Below are 10,000 nucleotides of genomic sequence, written 5' to 3'. Positions count from 1 at the left end.
ATGTGTGTGTGTGTGTGTGTGTGTGTGATCTGAGTCGTCTTCCTCTGAGTCTCTCAGCAGCACAGCGCTCCAGACAGATCAACGGACCAGCATGCATTTGGGGCGGGGGGGCTGTCACATCAGAGGAGCCTGCTGACCCCCCCCCACCCCCCCCACCCCCCCACCCCTCCCCACTACAGCAGCCTGCAATTGGTTTTCCCAAGTGTCACTCAGGAGGAGGCGGGTCCAGTCCAGTCTCCTCTCTGACTGACCCTGAATCAGTTATTATGAACAGAACCTGTTGTCTTGTTTTGTGTCTTCTCAAGCCTTCTGTCTCTTCTCTGTGTTTGATTCAGTCAGCCTGATAACTGACAGACGGTCTAACTGACAGACGGTCTAACTGACAGACGGTCTAACTGACAGACGGTCTAACTGACAGACGGTCTAACTGACAGACGGTCTAACTGACAGACGGTCAGATAACAGATATGAAGCTGCAGCTGAGTCTAAACACTGTTTAACATTTAAAATGTGTTTTAAAATCATAATGTTTAAGCAGAAATCCCTGTAAAATAAACTAATACAGTAAAACAGATTATTATAAAGTTCCTCCATGGTTAAATAAAGACTGTTAGATATTGAATGAACACAAGTAAAGTAAAGTAGAACTGAGCAGAGAGCAGAGCTGAGAGAGAGTACAGCAGAATATAGTCCAGTGGAGTAGAGTAGAGAACAGTAGAGAACAGTAGAGAACAGTATAGTAAAGAACAGTAGAGAACAGTAGAGAACAATAGAGAACAGTAGAGAACAGTAGAGAACAGTAGAGTAGAGAACAGTAGAGAACAGTAGAGAACAGTAGAGAACAGTAGAGAACAATAGAGAACAGTAGAGAACAGTAGAGAACAGTAGAGAACAGTAGAGAACAATAGAGAACAGTAGAGAACAGTAGAGAACAGTATAGTAAAGAACAGTAGAGAACAGTAGAGAACAATAGAGAACAGTAGAGAACAGTAGAGAACAGTAGAGTAGAGAACAGTAGAGAACAGTAGAGACCAGTAGAGAACAGTAGAGTAGAGAACAGTAGAGAACAGTAGAGAACAGTAGAGAACAATAGAGAACAGTAGAGAACAGTAGAGTAGAGAACAGTAGAGAACAGTAGAGAACAGTAGAGAACAGTAGAGTAGAGAACAGTAGAGAACAATAGAGAACAGTAGAGAACAATAGAGAACAGTAGAGAACAGTAGAGAACAGTAGAGTAGAGAACAGTAGAGAACAGTAGAGAACAGCAGAGAACAGTAGAGAACAGTAGAGAACAGTAGAGAACAGTAGAGTAGAGAACAGTAGAGAACAGTAGAGAACAGTAGAGAACAGTAGAGTAGAGAACAGTAGAGAACAGTAGAGAACAGTAGAGAACAGTAGAGTAGAGAACAGTAGAGAACAGTAGAGAACAGTAGAGAACAGTAGAGTAGAGAACAGTAGAGAACAGTAGAGAACAGTAGAGAACAGTAGAGAACAGTAGAGTAGAGAACAGTAGAGAACAGTAGAGAACAGTAGAGAACAGTAGAGTAGAGAACAGTAGAGAACAGTAGAGAACAGTAGAGAACAGTAGAGTAGAGAACAGTAGAGAACAGTAGAGAACAGTAGAGAACAGTAGAGAACAGTAGAGAACAGTAGAGTACCTGCAGGTTCTTCCTCCACACGTTCACGGCGGCGAAGGCGAGCTGCATCTGTTTCCTGCGAGCGTCTTTGTGGCGTTTGTAGGCGATCTCGATGAAGATGAGGAAGATTCCAGCGACGATGCCGCCGGCCACCAGCATGAACACACCTGAGGGGGCGGGGCCAAAGGTCAAAGGTCAAAGGTCAAAGGTCAAAGGCCAAAGGTCAGCGGCCGGCCTGCTGCGCTTCCTCTCAGGGACACACAATACATTTTTACTGTTTTAGTATTTGATGTTTTGTGTGTAAATCTGTCAAAGTCACTCAGCTGATGATTTATTATTTCTGTCCACAGCTTCAGATTTCAATCACAAGACATTTGAATTTTTTCTTAAAAAAATAAAGTGAAATAGAGTGCTGCTGATCCACTTTAACTCAGTCAGCAACATGAATATAAGTTTATTAGATTAAATAAAACATCATTATCATGGCTGTCCCGCCCCTCCTGACGGGACAGAGGACAGACTGAGAGAGAAATGTAGTGGAGCTCAAAGTGATGAAGTGTGAAACAGCAGAGAACCAAACAGCAGAGAACCAAACAGCAGAGAACCAAACAGCAGAGAACCTGAGGAACAGGAGCCCAGAGGTTCCCTCCTCCTGGCAGACTGAGCAGCAGAACAGGTTCTCCTACCTGCCATGTTCTCGAAGGTGAGCGTGGCCGGAGCGTTGCTCCTGGAGTCACACTCCTGGTATCGAACCCACGTCTTGTCCAGATCCTCCATGAAGCCGTTCTCATGGGAGCTGAGGAGGGACAAACATCCTGAAAACTGATCCCAGAACAGCCAGCAGCTCAGCAGGCAGGGCAGACCAGCAGGTAATTAACAGATCAGCAGTTCTCAGATCAGAGTTAGTTCTGTTTCCAGGGACTGTAATCAATAATACTTCTAATACCTCGTCTCATTCTAGCTACAAAGAAAGTACCTGGTACTACAGCTACACACAAAGTACTTGGTACTACAGCCAGAGACAAAGTACTTGGTACTACAGCTACACACAAAGTACTTGGTACTACAGCCAGAGACAAAGTACTTGGTACTACAGCTACACACAAAGTACTTGGTACTACAGCCAGAGACAAAGTACTTGGTACTACAGCTACAGACAAAGTACTTGGTACTACAGCTACACACAAAGTACTTGGTACTACAGCCAGAGACAAAGTACTTGGTACTACAGCCAAAGACAAAGTACTTGGTACTACAGCTACAGACAAAGTACTTGGTACTACAGCTACACACAAAGTACTTGGTACTACAGCCAGAGACAAAGTACTTGGTACTACAGCCAAAGACAAAGTACTTGGTACTACAGCTACAGACAAAGTACTTGGTACTACAGCTACAGACAAAGTACTTGGTATTACAGCCAAAGACAAAGTACTTGGTACTACAGCCAGAGACAAAGTACTTGTGGTATAAAGTACCTGAGAATGGCCAGAGACACGTTCTGTTTCCACGGACTGTCCTTCCTCATTCCGATCCCGAAGCCGGACCTGAAGAACAGTTCTCCGGTCGTCACCAGGTCGCACTTCTGAGACGCTTCGAACTCCAAAACCGCACTGTCCCAGATGAAGGCATGGAGCTTACTGTGGGGGGGGGGGGGGAGAATCTCAGAATCTCAAGCTGGAGTCTCAGTGCTACAGAAACATATTTTCACCTTTCCAGATGCACTAGCGGGTCATCAGCAGTTTATTAAACAGCCTGTGGGTTCGTTTTCTGTAACTAGTCAGTTTTAAATGTTGTAGATAGATTTACTAATGACATGAATAATCTGCTAAATTAATGCTTTCAAGTCTTAACATCGTTCAAAGCAGCTGAAATAATTCAACAATGACGCTATCTAGGCTCCTTCTGAATATGTAAATATGTCATGGTTCTGCCATGTCCTGTCTTTGTGTTTCTTTGTGTTTGTATTTTCCTTGTTTCTGTGTTTCCTGTCTGTGTGTCTCCGTCTCCTGGTCTATCTCTCTCTTCACCTGTTCCCCCCTCCTGCTCCCACACACCTGTACCTCATCATTAATCACCCATCCCCACAGTATATCTACCCCGGTTCACCATCCACTCCTGGTCAGTTCGTCTGTTTTGCTTCTGTTTTGCTTCCTGTTTGCTTCCTGTTTGCTTCCTGTTTGCTTCCTGTTTGCTTCCTGTTTGCTTCCTGTTTGCTTCCTGTTTGCTACCTGCTTTGTTCCTGTTCCGTTCCTGTTCCGTTCCTGTTCCCCAGTGTTCCTGTCCTCCTGTTATCCTGCCTTTTCACCAGTTTTCTACGTCTTGCCTTGTTTGCGGCCAGGTTGTTTTTTGTATTCCTTTGTTTCCCTTTTGTCTGTTGCCAGCCTGTGCCTTTGTGTTTTTTGGTACTCCTGCTTTTTGTATTTTTTCCTTCGTTCTTCATTAAAGTCTCCTAACTCAGTTAGCCTCTGCCTGCCTGTCTGCATCTGGGTCCTCACTTCTGCCCCCTCATAACAAAATAACATAATATAATTTTTGTAACCTGGTATCCCCATTCATGGCATGGCAGATATTATCTGCCTGTGACTTTTTGGCCAAGTTCCAGTATGTTTTTAATGTGGAGTTATTTTCCTTGGTGCTCCGGCGCCTACAAACCTTCTGCCTCCTGTAAAGGTCAGAATGCCATTGGACGTGTCGTAGAGGTCAGTGTGTTTGGGGGTTAAAGTTCAATACAGTTGAACTTTGGGCGCAAAACCTGGAGAAACACCAAGGTGGAGCAGATGTTTAGCAGAATGCTGTGTCAGCAGCTTTGCTCTGAGCGATGCTGTGATTCCACGTTTGGTGTGAAAGCCCGGTGACTCTCCTGATGGTTTGTGATGCACAGCTGCATTTTGTTTTGCTATCAATTCTACAGGAAACTAAAGGTTAACCCTACTTCAGATTTCCAAAAACGAAGATTTTAGATGTCACAGACATGGCATTAGAGCTGAACTGGATATCTAAAGATGAACATGACTTTCTCAACTGTAAACATCCTGTGACTCCTGTATTCTACATGTTACCTAAAATCCATAAAAGTCTTGCAGAACCTAAAGGCAGACCCACTGTAGCCAGTAATGACTCTCTTTTGGAGCCCCTATCTAATTTTGTTGATCATTTCATTAAGCCATATGTTCTTAGACTTCCATCATATATCAAGGATTCAACCGATGTCATTAATAAAATTTCAGAAATTAAAGATCTACCTGGGGATATTGTATTGGTTACTTTAGATGTAGAAAGCCTTTATACAAACATATCCCATGAGAGAGGACTAGATGCTTTAGGCTTTTATCTTCAAGATCGCACTGACCTTCCCCCCAGTGAATTCATTTGTGAATTAGCCTCTCTGGTCCTTAAGCTGAAGTACTTCTCTTTTATAGGGGATTTCTATTTACTAAAAGGCACATCTATGGGTTCTACTTTTGCTCCAGATTACGCCAATCTTTATATGGGTTTTTTTTAGCACAAATTTGTTTTCAACCCTGATAACAATCCTTTTTGTCAAAAAATCCTCAAATGGTACAGATATTGGGATGATGTGTTTTGCCTTTTTCAGGGAAAAAGTAAGGAACTGTTGGATTTTGTGTCATTTCTCAATGGTGTTAACCCTGATTTAAAATTCTCTCTTCAGCATGACCTGCAACGAGTGTCCTTTCTTGATATATGGATTGAGTTAAATAATGGGAGCCTTTTCACCACACTGTACAAGAAAAAAACAGATCGTAACCCTAGAGCTGTAAAATATGGCTTACCTAAAAGTCAGTTTTACAGATTAAGACGCCTCTGCCATTCTGATGAAAACTTCATAGAGAAGGCCCTGGAGATGAAACAACGCTTCCTAGAAAGGGGTTATTCTACTCAATGTATAGATGAGGCTTATCATATTGCTCTATCTAAGCCTAGATCTGACCTATTGAAAAAAAGTGTCAAAAAAGAAAAACATTACTCAGTGTCTTGTATTACTACTTACACTCCTCAGGCTCACATTGTTAAGAACACTATCCTGAAATATTGGCATATCTTGGCCACAGATCCAGTCCTCACCCAACATTTTAAGGATCCACCTCTCTTTGTCCATAAAAGAGGCCCTAAGCTGCGTAATAAGTTGGTTAGAGCCAACATATTGCCTGATCCCAAACAGACTCTCCTGGCTCCCCTTAAACAGGGAAATTACCCCTGTGGCAACTGTGCCCAATGCCGTAATACTTGGAGAACTAATGACTTGAGACATCCTAGGACAGGAAAAGTTATCACATGCAATACAAAAACTGTTGTCTACCTGTTGAAATGCCCATGTGATAAAATCTATGTTGGTAAACTACCCGTCCCCTTGAGCAAAGAATTAGTGAACACAAAAGTTCCATAAGACGCAAAGATATGAACTATCCCGCAGCCCGTCACTTTAATGACCTCACACCACATTTCCTCCCTCAGGTTCCAGGGCAGAGAGCAGATTGCTCCTCATAGAGGAGGTGATGTTGACAGGAGGTTCTGCCAGAGAGAGCTCTTTTGGATCCAACCACTGGGTCTAAATGAGGATTTTGACATGAGTGTTTTGCTATGAATAAATTATAATAGCTTCTATATGTCCTATGTTATATGATGGCTGTAGCCTGATGTTTACATAGCGTTTATTTTATTTTTATTTTGTTGTGTATATTGTAAATCATGTAAATTCGTTGTATTTAGTGTTTCTTGACTATCTCCATAGACACTGTGTCTTTAATTTGTAGTCCATTATATTTAGGACTACAATTCCCTTTAGCCACACAAGCTCTACTGATTGACACAAGTGTTCTGCATTAAGGCAAATCAAGAGATGTTTCCTCAGCCCTTTATATGCTGCTGCCTTCACCTGCTACCTGTTCCTGCCTTGAAGAAGGTCTCTGACCGAAAGTTTGCATATTATAAAGATTCTTGCACAGATTTGAGTGTGCGGATGCTTTTTTCATTCAGTTTTGCTATCTAAGAAAAACTCCTGATGTGATCTCATGATGCTCTGTGTTCTCCAACATGAGGCAGAACGTCTGGAGGACAAACAGCAGGTACTGAAATCTGATTGGCTGCTGGCGGTCAGTGACTGCCGCTTGTTTCTGACTCTATATACTGTATATCCTACATAGAAGTGTATAGAAATCCTCTATTTAAATTTGAACATAGATGTAGGACATATAGAAGAGCGTACTTGTCCCGCACGGCCTGGATGGCCTCGGCGGCGCTCTCGTAGTTGTGTTTCTCCATGTGCCGATACATGGTGCTCAGCTCCACCTGCCGTCTGAAGTAAATATCCACCGAACTCTGCTTCACTGTGGCGTAGATGAACTTATCTGACGGGTTACGCAGCTGAGGAGAGAAGAGGGGAGAGTAAGAGAGAAGAGAAGAGAAGAGAAGAGAACAGAACAGAAGAGACAGAACAGAAAAGAAGAGAAGAGACAGAACAGAAGAGAACAGAAGAGACAGAACAGAAGAGAACAGAAGAGAACAGAAGAGAACAGAAGAGAACAGAAGAGAACGGAACAGAAAAGAAGAGAAGAGACAGAACAGAAGAGAACAGAAGAGAAGAGAACAGAAGAGAACAGATGGTGTCAGTCTGTCACTCGCAGTGTGATGCGTGGCGTGGCTCCGCCCCTCCAACTGCAAATACATAAATCTTTATACATACAGTATATATCTATATCATATAAATCTATATACATACAGTATATATCTACCGTATTTCCTCTAATAGTGGCCGGTAGTCAATTAAAAGCCGGGTCTCCGATAACGTCCGGGGCCGTGGTCGACAGGAACAAATAAAGTCCGGCCCCAAATACAGGCCGGGTAAAAAAACAAAGGAAACAAGCGTGAATTTGCCATAGCTGTGACCGCGTACTGTGAGGCTACAGGCCGACAAAGGGTGGGGAAATGTTGTGGACCAACCAACCAACAGACCGACCAACCGACCAACCAACAGACCGACCAACCGACCAACCAACAGACCGACCGACTGCCAGAGCGAGCTGTAGAGCTGCTGGTCGCAGCTAAAAACAGCGGTGGACACCGGTAAACTCCTGGCAGAAGTCTCTGGAGCGCGCCGCCGTCGATTACCGTAATTATCGTAATGCGTCGCAGTAACAAAAAAACGGCTACCTAACGAACCCCAACAGAAGCAGATCAGAAAACAAGGAGACTTCGTACTAAAATATGAGCAAATATACTTATCAAACAGAGGGAATTAGAAATAAAGGCCTGTCTCTAATATAAGCCTGCTTCCAATAAAGGCCTGGTCCCCTCTGCAGCTGAGGTAAATAAAGGCCCGGGCCAATATTAGAGGAAATACGGTATATCATATAAATCTATATACATACAGTATATATCTATATCATATAAATCTCTATCAGTCTCCAGACAGTCGCATGGTGTGAAGGCAGACATGAAACATCTCCGTTCTGCATTTACAGCTTTTGTTTTGGTTGCCGTCGGTTACCGTACGTACACACGCCTACACCGTTACCACGGCAACCGCTGCCAAGAGCTTAACGCCAGACAAACAGCCACTGGGACAGACTAAGACCAACACCTGGATTTGTGCATCTGGAGCAACTTGAGGAACCCGTGTGTGTGTGTGTGTGTGTGTGTGTGTGTGTATGTGTGTGTTTTAGTGTGTGTGTGTGTGTGTGTGTGTGTGTGTGTGTGTGTGTCGGACCCTGGGGTCGTTGATGCCAGTGATGCGCTCCTCAGGCCGGTCCAGCACCAGGAAGGCTGCCAGGTTGGCAGTGTACGACGCCACGATGATCATGGCGAAGCCCGCCCACACCATACCCAGAATCCTCGCTGAGAAGCTCCTGGGTGCTCCTGCACACACACACACACACACACACACACACACACACACACACACACACACACACACACACACACCAAAGAAAGACACGTATCAGTTATACTTCCGCTCTGAGTCAGCATTCTGACCGGGGGTTAGACCGCCGAGGAGCACCTTGTCCTGTCCCAGAATGCATCAGCAGGAGGAGCACCCTGTCCTGTCCCAGCATGCATCAGCAGGAGGAGCACCCACCTTCTCCTATCCCAGAATTCAGCAGTACTCCCCATGAGAACCACATGGCGGAGGACAGGGTGAGGGCGTCTTCTTCTTCTTCTTCGCTGTTCACTTTAAACCTTCCAAACGGGCTGACACACACACACACACACACACACACACACACACACACACACACACACACACACACACACACACACACACATTACATTACATCACATTACATCACATTACATTATGTTGTATTATATTACATAATAAAGTATTACATTACATTACATTACACTGTATTATATTACATTATATTGTATTACATTATATTACATTATATTGTATTACATTATATTACATTATATTGTATCATATTACATTATATTGTATTACATTACATTACACTGTATTATTTTACATGATATTAAATTACACTATATTATATTACACTGTATTATATTGCATTATATTGTACTATATTACATTATATTGTATTATATTACATTATATTACACTGTATTGTATTACATTATATTGTATTAAATTATATAACATTACACTGTATAATATTGCATTATATTGTATTACATTACATTACATTACACTGTATTATATTATATTAAATTACATTATGTTGTGTTGTTATGCAGGGTGTTGTTGTTTACCTGAACCGGTCTAATAGGTAAAGCATCACTGCCACCACATGGACCGACAGACCGACTAACAGCCACAGTGTGCTCTGGAACGGCTGCATGAACGAGTCCAGAGTGCTGCGAGGGATTTCCTGCACACACACACACACACACACACACACACACACACACACACACACACACATTAGGCCTGTTTAGGCTCCTAAAGGCTGTTTTAATAGGATAAAAACTTGGTAAGAGCATCATGAGTTTGATTTCTATAATCAGTTTCAACTTCAATAAATTCAATCATTCCATACAAATTCAGAAAACAGAATTTAAATTCAGTCGTCTGCTGGAACAAATCTCCTCACTTTCAATCTGAGTCATTTACACAAACACAAGATCTCAAGTCAAGTCAAGTGAATGAAATAATCTGTTGTTTTTTTTCATGGTTTCTCCTCCAGACCGGATCTGGGCTCACAGCGGTCGATGGAAACCGTCACACTGTGAACAGGTTTCTGATGCTTCGGGTGTGTTTCGGCTTCAGGATCAGAGTGTGAACCGGTTTAAATAATAATAATATAACAATAATAAACTTTATTTATATAGCACTTTTCAAAAAACAGAGTTTACGAAGTGCTTTACAGAGAAAATAGAAA

General features: G+C 42.7%; 1 protein-coding gene across 1 annotated transcript in view; it reads right to left on the bottom strand.

The window, feature by feature from the left end:
* Nucleotides 1–10,000, bottom strand: part of LOC139666836 (glutamate receptor ionotropic, NMDA 1-like) — a 49,973-nt gene that overhangs the window by 15,695 nt on the left and 24,278 nt on the right. Inside the window, exons 13-19 of the mRNA XM_071546174.1 lie at nucleotides 9,372–9,490; nucleotides 8,734–8,846; nucleotides 8,365–8,513; nucleotides 6,865–7,022; nucleotides 3,116–3,277; nucleotides 2,324–2,433; nucleotides 1,659–1,804 (exon numbers count right to left, since the gene is read on the bottom strand). Of these exons, the coding sequence (XP_071402275.1) occupies nucleotides 1,659–1,804; nucleotides 2,324–2,433; nucleotides 3,116–3,277; nucleotides 6,865–7,022; nucleotides 8,365–8,513; nucleotides 8,734–8,846; nucleotides 9,372–9,490 (957 nt within the window). The remainder of the gene's footprint in view (nucleotides 1–1,658; nucleotides 1,805–2,323; nucleotides 2,434–3,115; nucleotides 3,278–6,864; nucleotides 7,023–8,364; nucleotides 8,514–8,733; nucleotides 8,847–9,371; nucleotides 9,491–10,000) is intronic.

The sequence above is a fragment of the Centroberyx affinis genome, unplaced genomic scaffold, assembly GCF_046629955.1.
Source record: "Centroberyx affinis isolate AG114_WGS23_722 - 3 ecotype Tasmania unplaced genomic scaffold, CSIRO-AGI_Caff_v1 ptg005154l_1, whole genome shotgun sequence".
NCBI lineage: Eukaryota > Metazoa > Chordata > Actinopteri > Beryciformes > Berycidae > Centroberyx > Centroberyx affinis.
This window is presented reverse-complemented; position numbering and strand designations above follow the sequence as displayed.